The sequence below is a fragment of the Eutrigla gurnardus genome, assembly GCF_963514095.1.
Source record: "Eutrigla gurnardus genome assembly, chromosome: 23".
In the NCBI taxonomy this organism is placed as follows: domain Eukaryota; kingdom Metazoa; phylum Chordata; class Actinopteri; order Perciformes; family Triglidae; genus Eutrigla; species Eutrigla gurnardus.
The window spans coordinates 6756160-6778010 of record NC_139934.1 but is presented as its reverse complement, the minus strand read 5'-3'; the positions used below and the strand labels follow the sequence as shown (position 1 = coordinate 6778010).

General features: G+C 45.5%; 1 protein-coding gene across 1 annotated transcript in view; it reads right to left on the bottom strand.

Annotated features, from left to right (window-relative positions):
- pcxb (pyruvate carboxylase b) overlaps positions 1-21851 on the bottom strand; it is a 206361-nt gene that overhangs the window by 19685 nt on the left and 164825 nt on the right. The window contains exons 13-20 of the mRNA XM_084002593.1: positions 19546-19690; positions 18922-19011; positions 14082-14303; positions 8847-9003; positions 6641-6881; positions 5035-5202; positions 4302-4383; positions 226-383 (exon numbers count right to left, since the gene is read on the bottom strand). Of these exons, the coding sequence (XP_083858719.1) occupies positions 226-383; positions 4302-4383; positions 5035-5202; positions 6641-6881; positions 8847-9003; positions 14082-14303; positions 18922-19011; positions 19546-19690 (1263 nt within the window). The remainder of the gene's footprint in view (positions 1-225; positions 384-4301; positions 4384-5034; positions 5203-6640; positions 6882-8846; positions 9004-14081; positions 14304-18921; positions 19012-19545; positions 19691-21851) is intronic.

Sequence of the window (21851 nt, the reverse complement as noted above, 5' to 3'; positions counted from 1 at the left end):
ATTCAGAGGAGGTGTTTTTCTACACAATATTCTTTTTTAAAGCCTTGTCTGAAAAAAAGTGGGATAAACATTTTCTACATCAACACTCTATAATTAAACAGTCAAATATAAATGTCCCACTGAGCTGATCCACTCTTTTAACGCCTGAGGAGCTAAACACTTTTTTTGTTTGCTTTATTTATCATGAAAATCAATATGCATTTAAAACAGAGTAGCTCCCGGTACCTGGAAGTGAAGGTTGGTGTACTGCCCTCCGGGTATCTCGTTCTCGTAGACGTCGGCGTTGCCGGATTTCATGGTGGCGGTGCAGTCGAACGGCGCGTACAGACCTCTGGCTACCTCCCAGTACTCGCTGTAGTCGTACACGTTCTCCAGAGCGATGCCTGCAGCCCAGAGAGGCGTCCATCAATCACAAACGCTCGGCGATGATGATCTACAGCTATTTGAAACTGCGATAAATTCTATTTTTAAGAATATAAATCAAAAGGACGGAGATGTATAATCATAATGTGCTGTATTGGCTGAGATTTATGGGTGTATAGAAATAACTCGGTTCAGCTTTAGAGCCAGAATGTGAAGAATGCTGTATGAAAAGGAGGGCATTGATGTGATATATTCACTAATAATTGAGTAGAAATTGTTGTGGAAGCTGATGTGGCAACGTGCCATTTATCTGGCGCCTCAAAACGTGTGCCAGCCGGCAGATTGTCACAAGTTTATGCTGATTTTGATGGATGCAATTATGATTTTGTGAGTTTTTTTCAGTCAGAAAAAGTCCGACCCGTCAGGTCTCCACACACAGTATTTTATGCTCCAATGTCCTATTCCTCAAAGTGTTCAGCAGGAAACCAGAAATGTCAGCAGAGACATTTGGAATCTGCCAGCAGCTCAGTTTTGACGACTTTTTAAAAAATTGCATTCGGTTGGTAAAAAGGAGGGACTCAACGGTGAAAACTGAACAAACTACAATAAGCTACAGTGTTTAAGAGCCAGTATTAGCCTGTAAGTGCATATTTAAATCTTTAAATCCCCGTGATGCTCGTATGAATGCCGCTCTAAAGCAGATTATCTCGTGAGGAAGAATCTCCTCTTTTTCAGACGATAATGACACAAAACATCCTCGCGTTCGACGCCAACGTGCGCTCCGAAACATGTTTGCGTGCTTCCGCTGCGACGTTGGCGGGAAAAACGGAGCCACTGTGATATTAATGTGATACTAATGTGCATGTTGTTGCTCCTCAACATGCAGCTGCCGGTCGGTAATTAGCTCCATTTACTTCTCTGCTTGAGAGCCGATCGTGGGACTTTCCTCCACGCTCTGAAACCGCGGCTTCAAATTAACAAATGGGCAGCTTCGCTCTTCAAGCTCCGCCTCCAGCGGGGGGACCTGAACGCCTCACACTCGAGATATCTGCTGATGCATCACTTAAAAAACAGGTCATACTGATGCTTTCTGACACAAAAACTGAGTCCGTGCTGGAAATACTTTACACAAGTAGATTTATATTCATGCTTTTGTATACTTTACTACATTTCATGTTGTTTTTAAAGTAGTACCTGCCCAAATACTGGGCTCCTGTTGGCCGTGGCCGGCAAAACTGCTTGTTCACGTGGTTTCGAGAGCCTTTCGGCGAGGAGCCAGCCGAGCATCTGCCTCAAAAACGTACGGTTTTCCTCAAATAAGTCTAATTAGCCAACCGCCACACCTGTTTGAGATGGAAAATCTCTACGAAAAGCAGAAACGATGAGGAAAGTTACTCTAAAGGAGAGCGTCTACAAAGGAAGTGGATTCTGTTTGTTGAATCACTGGAGGTAAATACAGCATGGTTGTTTCTTCATCTTCTGGTCTGCTGCTTCATAAATCATCAATCAGACTCGTATGTTCATTCTTTACAGCGACACGGATGCACACGGCTGTAAGGAAGACGCACGGATGAAGACGGATGTTCAAAGGAAGACGGATGAATAAAAACAAGCAGCTCAAAGCGCCGGCTCACCTGTCTGTCTGACTGGGGGTCAGCGCTCGTTTCCTATAGTAATATGGTGTGGTGTGGTTGACGTCTGTGTCTGATGGCAGCAATTAAACCCATGTATGATGCATGAGGGCCACTTTAATGCACGTCATCATTCAACTGTACGGCTGAGAAAAAAAGTGTGGCTGACTGAAGGAATAAACCGACACAAACGGCTTCACCGAGTTTGTTTTTTTTACCATTTCTTTGGGACAAAGAGGTATTGTGGGCTGACGGAGTGGATGTGAAAGAGCAGAGAGTGGGGGAGTTTTCGTGGGAGTGAAATACGCATGTAACATGCTGTTAATTGCTTTGTCACTGAGTAGGAGGGAGGGAGGAGGGAGGGAGACGACGGGAAAGAAGCCGGGGATGACGGGAGGAAGGCAGAGCAACACGCTGCACAGCACTGATTACTGCTTTGTAACAGAGATGGGAGAAAGAGGGGGAGGCGGAGGGGGGAGGGAAGGCAGTAAACAGACCGAGGTCAGGAAGGAATGGAGGTATCCAAGTGCTCCGCTTGATTGCAGAAGGGCGAGATAGGCAAACAGAGATTTGGAGGGGAGGAGAGAGAGACATAAAGAGAGAGGCAGAGATGAAAAGGAGAGACGGGCACAAAGTGACAGGAAGGGAAGGATTCTGAAAGAGTTTTCCTGCATGTGCATGCATAATGCATGGGCCAAGGTCACGTTAGGATACACTACGCGTATGCACACGTGTGTGTGTGTGTGTGAGAGACATTCTGCATCCCAATCTCAAGTGAGGCAAATTGAAATTCCATGAATAAACTGCTACACTTGAAACCCTCTCAATGTTGAGTAATGACCTTGTCTTTCTCTCCATTCCTTTTTTTTTTCTTCTTCTTCGAGGAACTGTATGCTCACAAATTGATATTCTGTCACAAACTTGGACTGCGTTCTAAATGATGGTTGAGTTTCTCTCTCCTCCTTAGACGTGCGGACGCTTTCCTACTCATTTCACACATGAGCCCAGGTTTTTCCTTCAGTCTTAAATGTGGATTTTGCACGTCGTATACATAAGTGTGTGTAGACCTGAGAGACTAACAACCCCGACTTTATAATAAAACTGTAGCTACACCAACGTGACGAGCTGAGCCCATCCAGAAATCAACTCGAGCCAATTTAAAAGTAAAAACATTAACATTTTGCCTCTCCTCTCCGGCTCAACGTGGGCGAGCAAGCTAGAGAGTGAATGAAGAGAGAGAGAAGAATAAGAATATTACTTGTATTATTATTTGTGTGGTTGGTTTCAGGTGAAACAGGACAGACTTCCTGCGTTTAAATGATAAAAATCAGCAGCAGACTGTGCATTAAACGTGCAAAATTAGCGTCTTTCCATTCTAAGTGATGGAAATGAGCTATCAGATGTAGTTAGCGGAGCCCAGCCTGGTTTCTCCCAGTAGCATTACTCTACATAACCGAGCAGCAAACCTCACATCACTTTTAATTCCTTCAGCCTCGTTTCACCTTCAATCTGATCATTTTTCTCCAAACCGGCTCCCCGATGCCGCGGGAGGTCGCCGAGGTCGGCCGGACAGGTTTTTACACATTACATTGAGCGGAGCACACCGGACGACGAACGTATTAGAAATCCATCTGTCCACCTCCTGAGAAGAGTAAAGCCTCGGCGGTCCGGCTGTGATTGAAAGGTCTCTGATAGGAGCCGGCGGAACGTGGGTCGGGGAATTAAATGAATAACCGCGTCGAGGAAGCCTCGAGAAAAAAGGCCCTAAATGCTCGGGGGAGAGCCGCTCATTAGTCTAAGTAGTTTTTTTAGCACGCTACGATGAATATCCCCACCGCATTATTGACGGCTACAACCGATATTAGCACTTTACGAGCATCACATTTGAATCTAATTCTCACCTTCCACTCCACGACTATCTGACAAGTTCATCTTTTAATGGATGAAGTGTGTTTTTATTTAACAGAGCGTCGGATTTTATTGACCGCTCTCTCCACGGTTTCCTCTCCTAATTGGCCGTGGACATCATCATTGAGCAGAACTCGCCAGCCTTTCTGACGGAGTGCCATAATTAGTGATACGCCCTGTCACTAATTGATTTGTTGATTGATCGCCCCCATGATCTCTGAAGAGATGTTATGGAAACTGATTAACATTAATATTGATTTTTTATCTTATTTCCACACATCCAATCCGTTCTTTGTGACAGCTGTCACTAAATTTAACTAATGAGGAGAAATTAAATGCTCTACTATCAACAATAAACTGTTGTTGCCGTGGCGACCTGGTGAAAAAGGTTCAACCTACCGGTGTCCAGCTTGGTCCCCTTGGCACAGGCCACCATGGCGCCCATGCTGGGCTGAGAGGTCATCCCAGCCATCGAGTCCACCTGGAGAGGAACATGCCATATGAATGCTGTTTGATGAAAGCATGGGATTTTATATAAACGGTTATGATTACTGGGGTAAAAAAGAAGAAAAAGAACAGAACGCATCATGTCCTCCCCTGCCATGTAATTATATATTTTAGCATACTGAAGTACTTCTGGACGTTCTCTTGTAAAAAGCCTTGCAGCAGCAGAGCAAAGAGCAGCCAATTGTTTTAATGAAACTCGATGCAGGCGGCATGCGTCGGTGAACACACAGAGAGAAATGTTCCTGCCTTTAACGCTTGTTCCCTCTTTGTCTCAGTTTCACACAAGGTGAACAGCAACTGCTTTTCTTCATGTTGGATAAATGCTGGTTAAATCCCATCCAGCTGAATGTACGGTATGAGTAACAGCAGCTCCAGGATGTGTGTTAAGGTGGTGGAAATTCATTTTATAGACACATTAAGTATATATGTGTTCCCCTTACCTTCATATTTGAACTATTTCTGTATAAAAACGACACTAAACTGAATGGACTGTAAATACATTTTCTTCTTTAACACATATTTACCTCTTTCCTTATGTGAGGTCTCTGTGTGAACTTCTACTGTGTGCCTGAGACAACAAACACCTTAAATCTTATATCATATCAGTAACAGGATATATACTCACAGCCACATCCACCACGTCGGCCCCGGCCTCGGCGCAGGCCAGCATGGCGGCCACGCCGGCCCCGGCCGTGTCGTGCGTGTGCACGTGGATGGGCATGTCGGGGAACCGGTCCCTCAGGGAGCCGATCAGGAGCCTGCTGGACTCGGGCTTCAGGAGGCCGGCCATGTCCTGGGAACACGGAGGGAGGCGGTGATTAATGAAAGAATGGAAGGGGAAGGTGGCGTTTCACACGCGTCATTAAACAAATATATCCCAAAGTGTGATGCCTTAATGTTTTATACCTACAGTCTCTCTGTTTTTACCTTCTGAGTTAATATCTTTAATGCGTTGTAAAGACCTTGAATAAAATGTATTATTATTAAGTCTTTCACGTTATTTTAACAATTCTTAAAAGCCAGGAGTAGACCTTTATCCAGATGTTTAAAGTGGCTTTTTGTAACAGATGCATTTTGGACATGGAGTCGACGTTAAGCCCGACTTCACCACCTGTCTTCGTCCGCATAACTGAGAGAGAGTGTGCTCAGAACTGGCCCGAGGCGTCTCATGAAAACTGGAATGGACCACGGAGACACGAGCATTTGGAGCCAAAACATTGGAAGCAGAGAGAACGGCAACATCCTTAATGTGACGACGACTAGCATTTAAAAACCCCCAAATAAACACTGTCTTCATATATTCTGCCACGCCATGAAGTTATTAGAAAAAACCTTAAAAAACATCTTAATATGTTGGGAAATGATAACTTAGAATGACTAAATAATGACGATTATAATGTATAAAGCCTAATTGATATGAGTGGAAAGTCACAGACAGAGCCTGGATGTTTAGCCGCGCTCCCTCTGGTGATCATCGCACTCCATGAAGTTATAATTCACGCTCGTTCCCTCTTTTAAGAGTTAACCTCATTAACTGTGCAGCCCCCCCCCCCCCCCCCCTCTTTTTATGAGATTGCCGCCGCTGCGTGCGCGATGCCTGGCGCGGCGGTAGAGCGGGCGTTTTATCATTTCACGTTTGAAAAATATTCTGTCACGCTTCGATAAAGGAATTAATTCAAATTGAGTATTATCAGTCTATTCATTTAGATAAGAGGCTCAAGTATACAAGTTATTTCAACGGGAGCGAGACGGGGAAAACTTGAGCTGTGTTCATCAGGGAGAGGAGGGGAGGGGAGGGGTTTAAACTTTAAATATATTCAACAGACTGCAAACAGACACCTGTGGGAACGAACATCAGGTCGGACCGAGTCAAACGTCTGCTGGGGAGCGAGGTGACGTCGTCCATATGTTCCTCCGTTGTTCTCCCCGAGTGAAGATGCTCATTGGAACAGATTTCATGCCGCCGTGTGTTTTTACCTGAACGTGGCCTAACATTCTGGCGTTTCATAGAAGCACCGGCGGCGAGGATTGGAAAAGAAGGAGAACAAGTAATACGAGTTGTTGCATCCGGAATTTCGTCGATTTAAAGCGGCGTTTCACCTTAGATTAGAACTAAAATGCAATAAAAGTTAGTGTCCTGATAATGAGAACCTGCATGGAAAAAGCTAACTTGATTCAAGTGGCATAAATATATAAATTGGCGTATTAAAGTTTGATTTCTCCTCCCTCACCTTGATGCAGAGGATGTGAGTCCCGGCTTTGACCAGCTCGTCCGCCAGCTTCACGTAGTACTCCAGGGAGTACTTCTGCCTCATCGGGTCCGAGACGTCGCCCGTGTACGAGATGGCGGCCTCCACCACGCCGCCCGCCGCCCCGGCCGCCTCCATGCCCAGCAGCATGTTGGGCAGGTAGTTCAGGGAGTCGAACACGCGGAAGATGTCCATGCCGTTCTCCTTGGCCACCTCGCAGAACCTTGGGAGGGAGGGAACAGATCTCATTGTACGACACGTATCCAGCGTGTCCCAGATAGTGGATCACATCCGTGTTGTAAGCGGTTTACCGTCTCTCAGAAACACGGCTGTACCTGTAAATACAACATCCTCGCCGTTTCCCCATGAAAAGTGAGCTTACACAGCCTGCAGGAGCCCCACAATGACCAGCCCGCCTCATTATCCCAGCCGCTAGAGGTATTATCGCCTCGGCCTCGGTATCTTAATCAGGGTTTTCCATAACTGAGCCCTTGCTCGCTGCAGTTCCTGTGAAAGCACTATTTACACGCTCGCAAAGCGTTTGTTTTGGCAAATAAACAGACGCACTTCATGCCGCGCCGCCAGGAGCATTAGCTGTCTGTTTGTCCGGTATTTATTTAGCACAATGAACACAAAAAAAGGATGACTACGTGACGTCGTTTGGCACCAAAAACGTACCGCCGTCCTACATATGTGACTAGGAGATGATGTCATCAGGATGTGGAAGGTGGGATTTCTGACAAGAAGACCCAGTTAGCAATTAGAGCAGACGTGTGGCCCGGTGACATGCACTTTAAAACAATTTAATCTAATGAAATCACAACGTTGGCTTGATTCAGTTAATGAGGACACGTGGCTGCAGGCTGCGGCACTGAAAACACGCGGGGTGAGGGAGTGACGGATACCAAAGGAGAGAGGGAGAGTCGGGCCAACAGATCAAAGCCATTAATCACAATCATGTGAGCATTTTCGATGGCACTCCCCCCTTTGGGAGAGGGAGACGGGAGGAGGGGAGGGAGTTAAAAGAAGAGGGTAATGCAGGGAGATGAATGGAGGAATAAAGAGGTGGATAAATAATGGCTATACGATAAGAGATGGGAGCACAAAAAAAAAAACATGGAGGAGAGGGGAGGTCTGCATGTGATTCAATGGGAAGGAAGGAGGAGGGGACAGCTGCATTAGTCATACAGCCAGTCCTCATTTATTTGAGGTGAGGGGAATCACACACTGAGCATGTGTGTGTGTGTGTGTGTGTAACTCGCTGAGCATGGTAGAAGGCAACGGGACAACAGCGACCAAATTGACCCGACTAAACGTGTGTGTCAGTGGTGTGGTTGGAGGGGAGACGTCGGTACAGAACATCCATTCAGAGGCATTTAGAGACGAAGCAGCCGTGTCGGCTTAATGCCACGTATGAACAGAGACAAATTGTTTCAATATAGCGGAATGAAAGAGAAGAAAACAGACAGGATTTCATTTACATGGGTGGATTTTCTGGATTGATATGATTCAAGCATGTGTCCAGCTCGTATGGCCTTGCACAACAATTCTGTAAAATAATAATAATTCAAAGGTCAACGTTATGAATGAAGCTTTAAATATTCAGTTAAAGTCAATGTATGATTGAAAAAAATCACTTAAAAAGGCACAAATTTGACTTACTATTACTTTTGAAGCCAAATAAGTTATTTCTTTGAAGAAAGTTGGGTTTTATTAGCCTACACATGCTTTTGTAGTTTTTCTTTTAGAAACAGTGATCGATAATCAGTGTATTACTACAGTAGACTAAAAGAAACATGTGTCGACTATATTTAGTTTTATTTGGCCCTCACGCAGCCCTTTCTGAAACATAGCTACGTTCTCTTCAAAGCCACGATATCTTATTTGTAACAAAATGTCACGTTTCACTTTCAGTTTCAGCTCATGAATATATTCTAAATATAGCAAACAATTACATTTTCGGGGAGCCTTTCTTTTCTCGGCACGGAAGATTATAAACACAGCGGGATTAAAGAGTGTTTGACCACTGAATGGACACGTCCCATTACTGAACACTGCTAATTCACCGTTTGATGTGTTCCATGTTTCTCCTGGTGTCATGCCTCTCCGCCCCCCCCAAGTCGTTTGATGGTTAAATTGCTGAGTTAGTAAGTGTGTGTGTGTGTGTGTGTGTGTGTGTGAGACTCACTTAAAGACGGCGTTGTCGGGGTAGTTGGTGTAGCCCACGGCGTTGGCTCCTCTCAGCAGCATCTGGAAAGGAACGTTGGGGATCAAAGCTCTCAGCTCCTGCAGTCTCTTCCATGGGCACTCAGACAGGAAGCGCATCGCCACATCAAAAGTAGCTCCTACACACACACACACACGCACACACACACACACACACACACACACACACACACACACACACACACACACACACACAGATGGACAGACAGACAGACAGGTGGCAGTTTATTTCAGCTGTCATTTGAAGTCTCATTCGTCATCCCATCTTTGATCTAAATCTAAAGACTCAAAAAACTCATATTTCAGACTCACATCACACACACACACACACACACACACACACACACACACACACACACACACACACACACACACACACACACACACACACACACACACACACACACACACACACACACACACACACACACACACACACACACACACACACCGTTTCATTCTAAAGTCGCTTTTAAAATCTGTAAATGTTCCTCTCGTTTCCCTTTCTTGGGAGAGTAGATTAGCGAATCTCATACCCGTTTATCATATCAGCCAAAAATATTGAAGCCTCCAGTGGTTTTCTGCTGATTCAACACTGTCGTCATTAAACTGCACTCATATGTTTGGACATGGAGAGCATACTAAGCTGGTTGTCTCTTAGTCTGAGAGGCAGGGATGCCTTAAAAAAGAAGAAGAATCATTATTAATGCATTAAAGCATGCGAGATATCAAAAATGGGATTCTGAACGAAGCAACGTTTACTCAGGAAATCATCATCAGACTGACAGCTTGAAACATCAGAACATTCGGCACGAGCACGGCGATCCGAATCAGCCTGCAATCTGTCACGAGCTGAAATAAATCAGGGAGAAGGACGGAAACAAGGAACAGACATAATTCATCTCTAATGTTTAAAGAAAGATGACTTATTTTGGAAACAAACAACTGGAAAAAGGTGTTTGTTCCTCCTCCCACATTCACCCTGCTGGTGGGAAAGTTCTAGAAAATAAACTTCTATCTCGGGCCAATAAAAGGAAAAAAGCCATGCGATGAATAAAAATGATCTATATCTATAATTTGAATCACACACTCTCTCTGCAGCTATCAGCGTTTCTGCTGGAGAGCGGCCCCGATGCATCGGACAGTTTATCCCGTCAGATCAATGATTACGTCTCCGTGATTCCAGTTAATCACTCCGGATCGGTTGATTTCCCGTCGCTGGGTCCGGCTCTCCGCGTCGCTCCACCTGCTCTACTGTTTGAACAGGACTACGCCGCCGATTACACGACTGCACGCCACCGACATCACAGTACAGCAATTAAGCCTCGGCCGCTTTACCATCAGATAAATTTGCCAACTGTGAAATAGATACGAGGAACCACATATATATATATTTATTATATATAACGTGACCCAATTGATATTGCTCTATCTTTCATGGTGTAGCGAGGGAGGCTATATCAGGAAGGGACTTAATCCCTAAAGGGCTTTCACAGGCTTAATCTCTTCAATGATTCATTCTGGCAGAAACATGTGAAAGCAATACTGTAAAAAAAAAATGTATTCTTGTAAAAGGGACAATGTTTCAATGCTCACATGGTCATCTGTGTGAGTGGAACATTCCCTCTCTGATCAGTGTAATAAAAGCAGGGACTTCCTATGAAGAGAGGCGGAGTTGTTCCTCCCGTAGCGATTGAGTGATTTATGAGGAGCTGTTTAAAAAGGTAAGGCGACCTCGTGGGACGGCGCGTTTAAAGTTTTTCTTCTGGGAACTTTGGGTGCTCAAAGCTGAGGGAATGAAGGGTGCTTAACAACGACGGAGTGATATTCACACGTTATCCTGAGGTGGGTGCTCCTCATCCTGCAGGAAACCGGGATTAGAAAAGCGCCGTGGAGGAACATTACGAAACTGTGAGACGAAGCTGCAGACTTCAAAATGGTAAAAAAAAAGGAGGAGATGGAGGAGTCAGAATGCAAAAGAAATGTATAACCCACAGAGTTAAAGTGTATTTTGTAAGTATGAACACACGCTGGGCTTCTTTTAAACTCGACAAACTGCTGTAAAAATAAGAAATACGCCAAAGACTTTAACTTTTACGCTCACATATATAAATATTACGAGTTAAACGGCTCGCTGGCAGAAGCATGACTCTGTTTTCTAAATGCTTTCTTGTTCCCACTTAATTAAATTAACATAAAAAAAAATGAATATGCACAGCAAGCACTATAATACGGTAAAGTCTCAGGAGGGATTCAGAGGGATTTCTCCATCTCTCGGAGCCTTTAAGTGGTTTTTAAACATGTTTTAAAGCCCTAATAATCATATAATACAGGAACTACTGGCATCTCAAGAGGATCCGCTAGTGTATTGCATTTCTTTTACGATGATTCACTCAATCTCTCGCGCTGCAACTGTTCTTAAGTGAAGACTCCTCAGCTCGTAACAGAATCATCATGTCTGGAGGTGCTTCAACGTCGGACTCCTGATCGACATTACATTTCAACGACTCCTGGATTCCCCGCTACCTCAGAGGTTTCTACTGCAGCCTGTTTCTTTCAAAATATGTACAAGAAAATAGTCAAATAAAGTGAAAACATTACGTGATATGATATATCATAGAAATGGTTTAAAAGGACGTGTTTTATAATCATTCGTACAACAACTGCAGCGATATATCTTCCCCCGCTGCTCCTATCTGCCTTTCACACCGTGCAACGGGCCAAACGGTTCAGGCTTTTCAAAACAACATCAGACATCTCATCATACTTTTTAGAAAAACAGGAAGCTGCAAGTAAATTAACATCTCGAATGCTCAACCATGAAATGGTCTCAAAGCACGCTTTCTTCTTCTAACAGGTTTTATTGACAGTGTTTCCTGTTTTTCACCCAGATGAGCGAGAGATGGATGGATGGATGGATGGATGGATGGATGATAGAAGGATGGATGGATGGTTGGATGGAGGGAGGGAGGGAGGGAGGCATGGATGATAGAAGGATGGATGGAGGGAGGGATGGAGGGAGGGAGGGATGGATGATAGAAGGATGGATGGAGGGAGGGAGGGAGGGAGGGAGGGATGGAGGGATGGATGGATGGATGGATGATAGAAGGATGGATGGAGGGAGGGAGGGAGGGAGGGATGGAGGGATGGATGGATGGATGGATGATAGAAGGATGGATGGATGGATGGGTGGATGATGGAGGGAGGGAGGGAGGGATGGAGGGATGGATGGATGGATGGATGATAGAAGGATGGATGGATGGTTGGATGGAGGGAGGGAGGGAGGGATGATAGAAGGATGGATGGAGGGAGGGATGGAGGGAGGGATGGATGATAGAAGGATGAATGGATGGATGGATGGATGGCAGAAGGATGGATGGATGGATGGATGGATGGAAGGAAGATGGATTGATGGAAGATGGATGGAGGGAGGGATGGATGATAGAAGGATGGAGGGAGGGAGGGATGGATGATAGAAGGATGGAGGGAGGGAGGGAGGGATGGATGCATGGATGGATGGATGGATGGATGATAGAAGGATGGAGGGAGGGATGGATGATAGAAGGATGGAGGGAGGGAGGGATGGATGATAGAAGGATGGAGGGAGGGATGGATGCATGGATGGATGGATGGATGCATAGATGGATGGATGGATGGATGATAGAAGGATGGAGGGAGGGAGGGAGGGAGGGATGGATGCATGGATGGATGGATGCATAGATGGATGGATGGATGATAGAAGGATGAATGGATGGATGGATGGATGGAGGGAGGTAGGGATAGATAGATAGATAGATAGATAGATAGATAGATAGATCGTGTTCTATCATTAGTACAACATGTAGACACGTCTGACTGTGAACTTCCCTGTTCTCTAAGAGGAGGATGTAATGTCGGTGTGTGCTGCTATCGACCAAGTCTTGGGATATGAGATAATGAACTGTTAAAAGCATGTATGTATGAAAGCACTCTCCCCTTTCAGAACTGGCTCACACATTATAATGAGGCATGGAGAGGGAAGGGAAGGGGGGGGGGGGTTCCCTGCCTGGTATTTAACAATAGCAAAGAGTTCACAGCGAGGTTCCCACAGTCTTTCTTCAAAGATCTACTTTCAATGTAGCCGCTCAAACACGGCTAAGCCGAACTCATCCTCCTCCGGTGGAGACGCCGAAGCCCCCTTCTATCCAAATATCTCCCCCAATATGTTTTACTCTTGTCACAACCTTTTTTTATCCGTTCAAATATGAGATGAGTAGACAGTCAAAGTGCTCTCCCACAGGAGTGAAGTATATTGTTTTCCCTCCAACCGCTGCACCTTGATTGGCTGCCAGGAGGGATTTAATCACAGCGAGGGTTTGGAGGCCTTTTCTTCTTCCTCCCTTCACTCAACCATCTGACGATGAGCACAGTCACTGAAACGGAAACCCTTTTCTACTCCGTGGCGTTTGTTGTTTGGGTCCTCGTGTTTGTTCTTGTGATCTACTGAAAGGGACTTCCTAGTAACAAACGCATAATCGCTGCCGAGTGCTTTTTCCCTATAATTGAGCATTAAATTAAATGTTTCAACCTCGAGAGGTTCGCTGGGCATATTCCTTCTGCAAACTGAATTTTACTCTTTGAAACCAGTTCATAACATCGCCACGTCGCACCGTCATCGTGTCGATAATTGGTCAAACAAAATGCACGTCGTTTTTTTTTTGTTCTCCCGCCAATTTCAGGGTAATAGCATATAATACAGGCTGCGCTCCTGGACTGTTCATGCCTCAAGAAATTTCAATAACGATGATTTTTTCCCCCCCCTCTATTCATTCAAGAGCGGGCGAAAGGTGCAATCATTGTCTATTGAGGGAACTCGCCGAGGACTTGACTTGCCGGAGAGGAGACGGAGGCATGAGATACGCTTTCAATTGGCACATGATTTTCTTGGCTCAAACGGGGGGGAAACAAAGAGGAACAATCGCTGTCATCGATGAAACATGGAACAGATTTGCAGAGGGGAAGAGAATGGAGGGAACAGGCCGACGTATTAAAACGTGGGCGCACATAGACAAAGAGTTTAATTAACACGATAACCATCAGGAGAGGGAGGTTCGTGCCTATCTTACACGGCTGCTTGTATGAGATCACATGTTGCGGGTATCTCCTCACTGGTTGTGGATTCTCCAGATGCCAAATATATGAAGGTATGAACGCTCACCTCCCCAGTTCTCCAGGCTGTAAAGGTTGCTGAAGTTGTGGCTGACAAACGGCGAGATCATCTTCAGGTCGTGGGTGCGGACCCTGGTCGCCAGGAGCGACTGGTGGGCATCTCGGAAGGTGGTGTCCATCAGCAGCAGACCCTGGTGGGCGCGCACGGCCTTGGCGAATCCCTCGGGACCGTCGCGCAGCAACACGTCGCGGAAACCCACCGGAGGGTCACCTGTTGGCAGGGAAAGGACATAGGTTCGTTGTTATATATGTGTGAAATAGCAGATTATAACGTAATAATGTTCCACCACCAGATTCTACAGCTATTAAACAGTCATGATGACAGGAAAAACGCCTTTTTAACCCTTTTAGATCACATCCATGCAAAATGTCCTGTCCTAAAGTAGCTTTACCTTTAATAATGATGATTAATAAACGTCGTAGTGGTAGATTTAATGTGTAAATGCAGCCGAGGACCTGACTTTACAGCCAGAGGGTTCCATATTTGTTTGAATAAGTGGACAAGATATCGAGCAGCCCTTTATTTATCCACGTTAAGTGTTGCAGTGACTTCAGACAGCGGTATGATGCGAGCAGGTAACGCGATGCTCTTCACAGTTCCCCCCCCCCCTCTTAAGTTGTGCTGTTACCAAGTCTCATAACTTCTGCTAATGAGGTGAAGGCGGCCTCGTCTCATTGCGGCTCCAATCGCCCCCGAGCTCAAGTGGATCAACGAGAAGAGAACACGGGAACGGGAGCCCCCCGGCAGCAGGCTTATTAGACACGCCACCCACCGATTCGTGGAAATGGATTCCTCCTGCTGACAGTGACTCATATGGCCATAATGTTAAATAAGCAGCTCCCGAGCGCGGTACGGCACGGCTGCCACCTGAAGGCCGACCACATCCAAAATGGCTGCTATTCATTGCTGCTTTTCTGGCGCGTTTGATTTCTCAAGCTTGTGATCCAAATTTACTCGCGATGACTAAACGTGAGCATGACATATGTTTGCATATCTGGTAGCTCCAGATGGGCTTCACTGAGGGTTTTACCATGGTTTTAACATAGCATATCCAGCACTAGCATGACTTAGCATGCATGCTAACAGCTGCTAATTAGCACGTAACACACAGTATACATGAAAGTGTCATTCGTTTGGCAGGAAGTTGGTCATAAACGGATAACATCTGGACCTGATGATGGGCCTAGAAGAGGGGTTCATCCTCTGGGGAGCCTGATTGTCTGCAATCCATCCGATAGTTGAGATATTTCACTCAAAGGAATCTCGTGATAGGAGCTAAATGAAATGAAAAGGCAATTCTGATCCGTCCTGTGGAACCATGAATGAATGTATGAAAGAGAAGCCTGCTGGTGGTCGCAACAAAAAATGAGGATCACCAAACCGGGTAGGATTTATCCTCTGGAGATCTATATAATGGCATCGCAATCCATCCTATAGATGTTTCCGCCCGGACCAAAGCGGCGCATCGACTTTGCCATCGAATGTCGCCCCGGCACGGCCAAAAATAAAACAAGAGTGATGCACGCTCGCAGATGAGAAACCTTGAGACCATCGACTCCCTGAGAGACTCGGGATGAAGACCGTCCGACGAGCTGCCGTTAGATGAATGTTTCTGGTTCGCTATCAAAATATACTGTCGCCACTAAAAGCCTCCGCGAGGAGGAGGAATATAATTAATCGCTGTGGAATCCCCAAGAAAAAAAAAAAAAAAAAACGGTGTCATTTCCAGTTCATAAAAAGCTGAGTAGTCTCCAGAAACAAACAAGTTAAACAGCGTGGAGACCTCGCCCTGTGGGGCTCCGCTATAACCTCTTATCCTAATCCCACTCTCTCTGCGCCTGGCAATTAAACTCCGGCTCAACCAGAGGAGTTTAAATATTGGAGGCAGATGTGGGGATCTATTTTTTTTCGTTGCTGCTTGAACAATCACCAATCAATTATATTATTTAATGAGGTTCAACCCTGCCTGCTTAGTTGTACTGCCTCCATCTCTCTCCCTGTGTGTGTCTGTGTAGCTGAATATTCACTCTTGACCTTTTATTGTTGCACCTCATCCCTGAAAACAAATGATCTCCGCTATAATTGTCTCTTAGGCCAGCAGGAGAATAATGAACTCCCTCTCCTCCACACACACACACACACACACACACACACACACACACACACACACACAGATGTGGATACATTCGTCCACACACGCCACAACGCATTAACAACGCAGGAAACACGCCCGGGCTGTGAAATCACGCCGCCGCAGCAAATAGATACAGACGCTTTGAACTTATCAAGATCTGCTTATCAACACACACACACACACACACACACACACACACACACACACACACACACACACACACACAGTTATTTATCCTCAAAGTCCTTCCATTTCCTGAAAAAAAAAAGTTGCTTTCTATGTTTTTTTTTCGTTTCAGGGAGGAAACAACACTCTGCTCCCGCCCCCGAGCTCCTCACTCGACTCCCCCCTTTCTCCCCCCGGGCCGGTGTCAGTCCACACCTCCTCGCCCGTCTGCTCCTCCGGCTCCTCAACACCAGCTGATGTGACTGGATGGAGCAACGCTGCGGGACTCAGAGGTGCTTTCGCTTTATTTGCAATTTGTGTAGGAGGCGATCTGAGAGTAATACCAGCTGTCCCGGAAGACTGTTATATGTATCTTAAAATCACTGCTTTATTAAAGTCAGAGGAGCAACCGAGGAATTAAGTCAGTATAATTTAAAATCAGGTAGACGATGAGTTCAGGAGTGGTGGGACAAAAATGTTACAGGAAAGTTGAAGAAATCAAAATCTGCATTGAATTGTTCCCCCGTTCGCCACGACTGCATGCTGGAAAACTTTTTGAGTGGCAGCAGCGTTCAAGAACAGCATTTGTTTGCCTCCACGTCGCTGTGAAACAAACAAACTGAAAGAAATGTTTTAAGAACAAAAGAAGAGAGAGAGAAGAAATAAAGTTCCACCGCTCACACGGGGTATCTTGAGGTTTCAGAAAGCCACATTTAACACTCTTTACGACTCCTTTTATGCCACCTGGAAACGACTTTCTGGAGCTTAACAAAAGAACAAATAAACAAATGCAGCCCTTTCTGTTTGATGATGGCTAATGAAAGAATAAAGAATAGACGTTAAGACCATACTTTAAACCCTATATATGGAAACACGGCCCCAACCGAGAGCGGGAAAGTAGTCCCTCATTTTTATTAGTCATCCTTCTAAAGCTCGCTCACAGGCATCTGGCGATTAACCTCTAGATGTCCTCTATTAAATAAACCCACACCATAATTGGAACAAGGTGTACTTCTACAATCTGCCTTCACCGGGACGTTTTTTCGCCTGCAAATCCTAATTAGGAAATGATAACCTTTCAGCACGCAACGTGTCGTGTCTTGTCATGTGGAGGGACCTCCTCACTTCCTGTCTGCTTATCTGATATGTTTTGAGTTACGTCCTGATCTCCGCTCCCCTCTTCTCTGCACCGTCACCGTCCTCAACCTCCCCTCTTCTGCCTCGTGTGATTCATCCCGATCAGTCCATCCATCCATATCTACCTTCTCTACATATAGGGATTATACGCTGCCCTCTCCTCCTTTCATAACCCGTCCCTCCCTCCATCCACAGAGTGTGATAATACAGACCTAATCCCTCTCTTCTCCCAATCCCTCCGTCCAACGAAAGAAAGGATATAAGCACATTACAAATCTCATTACGAGGCTTTAGGTATGCCTCCGTGTGGGCCTGTGCTGTATACAACTACTCCATCAGCTGCTTCCTGGAGGTAAACGTGGATGTACACAACGTGATATTAAAGAGTAAATGCATGCTTGCTGCAATATCGTACACGAGCGCCCCGGATTATATTGTCCCGTTCGACTCCATTCACCGTGCATTTCTCTCTTTTTTTTTTAAAGATGTCAGATTTGATTAGGTACGGCTGATTAGGATTCATATTATTCACATTATTTTGTTATGAATTTGTGTTTACTGGGCACACTAGGGTACGCGGCGAGGCAGAACGGGGCGCCGATAAACATGTCAGGTTGATACAGCTGACTATTCTGCTGCTGTCAAAAGGAGCAGCTGCATCAAATTCATGCCAGTACTCCCCCCCTCTCCCCCCCCAACAAAGATTAAACTGGGAGAGAATGTGCATCACTGCGAAAAGTCAATCACGGGAAATAACATTTTTAAACATATTTTAATGCTTTTTCTTTTTGTAAAACTGATCCATCCTATATTTCAGCCTTCAGTAAAGTAACCGAATCACATTTGTGCCGGGAAAAAGAAGACCCCCTGCCACAGAGCCCGACTCCGGAGCCTGAAAGTGACTCACCGAGCTCATCAAAGAGCCCAGCTTGGCCGCGGGCCTTTCCTGCCAGACTCCAGAGGTGTCGGCGAGAGGCGGGGAACTTCTGCCTTCACAAACAATGAGCTGCACCCTCTCACCGCTGTGCTCACAGCTCAGCGGAGCACTCTGGGCCAAAACCCCTTTCCCCTCCCTGAGTGCCTGGACTGAGCCATTTAGAAAGGCCTTTCAGCCTACAGCTAGCGGACTTCCCCGACAGCCCATTTGTCATGCGGTTCGGGGGCTTTTATCCGAAGTGCCGTGCGGATCCACAAGTGTTCACATTTTCGGCGTGGACACCGGGGGGGAATGAAACCCCTAACCCTTGCAGCGGCTGCTCAATTAGTCCAAATGTAATGCATGCAGTTAGTAGCATTATTATGGGAACACTGCCCAGTGACACCGTTTAAAAAATGCACTGTGAAAACACAGCTTTTTAAAAAAAGGGACGTAGTAACGCCTGATTGACGTACCCATGGTGACCGGAGGGATGACGGGATCTATGGAGGAAGGCTTGGCCTTGACTGGGATGGGCGTCGTTGGTCCATTCACCATCACATGACCTGGAGGACGCAGACAGAGAATACATGTCAGAGGCAGTCGAAGAAGAAACAAATGAATGAATGAATGAATGGATGGTGGTTTATAAAACAGCATCCCTGAGGCGAGCGAGGATTATGGTCACGTGTTTATACAGAGCAGGCTTTTCCTCCCTTGTGTCCCATATTTGTGAATTAGAGGTATTAAGGACATGTGCTGCGCCAACAACTCGTTCACACCAATCCTCCAGCTGGACGGAGGGAAGTGAATCCTTATCACGATGCATCTTTTACCTCGCCTTCACCTACAGTTTGCTCAGATGACCGAGACGCTACCCTGGATACTCTGCCATAGTCATTCATGTGATATTCTAACTGTAATATCCCAGTTTTCTAGTGTAAATGTTATTGGATCGATTATAAGCTCTTTCATTTCCACACAAAAGCTGTAATTCTGCACTGAAATGGTTGAAAGCTCATTGAAAGACGTGATCTGATTAAATCACTGTATACAGGCGTAGTACTGAAGGTAATGTAACAGACTTGGTGCTCACTGACCCAGGTAATGCAGCAGCTTCTGGGCTCGGTTCTGGGTGGGTTTGAGGTTGAAGAGCTCCTGGTTCTCGTCGATGAACTGCGTGTCCACGGTGGAGTGGAGGAACTGGTGGTTGTTGAAGACGTTCTGGAGGAACGGGATGTTGGTCTGCAGACAGGTGGAGAAACAAAGGGAGGCTTTTAATTTGGCGTCTCCTTTATCGAGCGCTTTACACGAAGAGAGGCAAGAGACCATCGCTCTGCTCGAGTCCTTTTCTGCAAGAAGAAGCACATGAAAGGAAAGAGAGCGGCTCTTTTGAAGACACCATCTCGCTGGAGAGCTACGCGGATGTATTTGTCGAGTGCACGATTAGCGACACGTTGGTTAACACGTAGATAGTGGCATGAAAAAAAACCCTTCAAATAAAACACATGGAGGGGCTGAGGGAGAAAGTTAACTGCTGAAAGCAATCACACGCCATTTCTAATTTGTTGTTATTCGTTTCCGTCAAAAGAGATAATTCTTTGGCAGTAAATTTCATTATTAGATTTGTTTTTTGTTTTTTTTGTTTGCTTCACAATGTGGGTATGCTGCTTTGAATTGTTTGAGTGAAAAGGGGGGGTTGAAAGAGGCTGGAGACCGGGGAGAGGGATTAGTAGAAAGAAAAGCTGGAACGTTCGTCGGGAGGGATGCAGCGAGGAATGTGTGATACGGTAATATGGTCTCGGAGCGGCTTCAGACGTGTCTATCGCCGTTTTAAGTCCCCGAGGGACGGCAGAGAGTGAAGAAAGTGTCTTTGCATATGACCCAAAACGTCTTAAGTGGCATTTGAAAAGGAAGTAAAGCCCTGCCACTCATGACCTCGCATCCAAGCGGGCTTTTTATTCAGAAATACAGACACACAGCCACACAATCAGAGCCCCAACCACGAGAGAGAGACCTCCTAGGTACTGGGTATAAAGCAGCTCCCTCTAAGCCCACAAACATCTCCCTCTCTATCTACATACATAGTCAATAGATGGATCCCTCTGTCACAAACACACACAGGAAACACATCGCCCACAGCATTTACAACCCCTATTTGGCCGCTCAGGCGACAGTCAAACCCAGAGTGGCTTGACATAATTGCTGCAGGAACAATCAGTCAGGAATCCCATAATTGCATGAAGGGAGTTGATGAACAAAACCACTCTTACACTTACGCTGCATCTCCGGCAGAGAGAGAGAGAGGGAGGGGAGGCGGCGGAGAGTTCGGGGCGCTCAGGCGAATAAAAAGAGCATTTAGGCCGGAGCGATGGAGCTAAAATTAGATTTTTACAACGAGTATAAAAACAGTTGTTAACATGTGTGTATTTTATTAGGAGTTGAGAACAGAAAGATACACAGGGCAAGAGCAATTTATATTATTTCTATTTATTTGAGTTGATAAAGAGAAGTCTAATTCTAGAGAGAGGGCAGAAGAAAAGCTGCTTTGCCAACATATAGAGGCAATAAAGCACCATTTATATTGGAAACTTGAAACAGAGACAAAACTGTGTCTTTCCAGGCTTTTACCAATTCCAATGGAGGGCGAGAGGGTTTCATTTACAGATTATTATACATTTCTATACAATCCAGATTTGCTTTGACTAGCAAAACATGCTGGTTAGGTTTAGTTTAGCACCCTGGTGAGGTAACAGCTCCATCCAAAGGTAATACAATCTAGCAGCACCTCTAAACCAACCAATCTATCTTGTTTGTTTGATCTTTATAAAAGTGCTGGTTGGGGAAAGTTCCCCACTGTTTTTCCCAATGTGGAAGGTAAAAAAGCTGAAAAAGAGCAAACAAATATAAAACAAACCAAACAAAAAGAGGCAAATGTAAAATTAAAGAAGAAATAAATGGAGGTTTGTTGTGAATATCTCTGGAGGAGAGCGTTTCCTCCCCCACTGGGCGTAAGGACATTTTGACGTTTCACCTGGCCATGTTTGGAATTTTCCCTCATTTTTCTGTTTGATGTAAACTCCATCTATTATTTATACGTGTAAACAAACTTAATAAGTGAGCGTAGGGGGGGGGGGGGATGTTGGTGGTCGCGATCAAAAGGTAGGAATAAAATAATGAAAAAAGGGAGAGGCAGAGACGGGAATAGAAATAAATAACACAAGCGGCCGGCTATTAATGAAAGACTCAAAAATAATAGGGAGGGATGACAGACACCATTAAAACATGGAGGTTTGTCCTTTTGCTCACGGTGTAGCAAATCAATGTGTTCATTATCAGGCTGCTCTGTGAGCCTCTGGCTACCGGCAACAGGAACACAAGGTCCCCTTCACTCTTTCTCCACGTT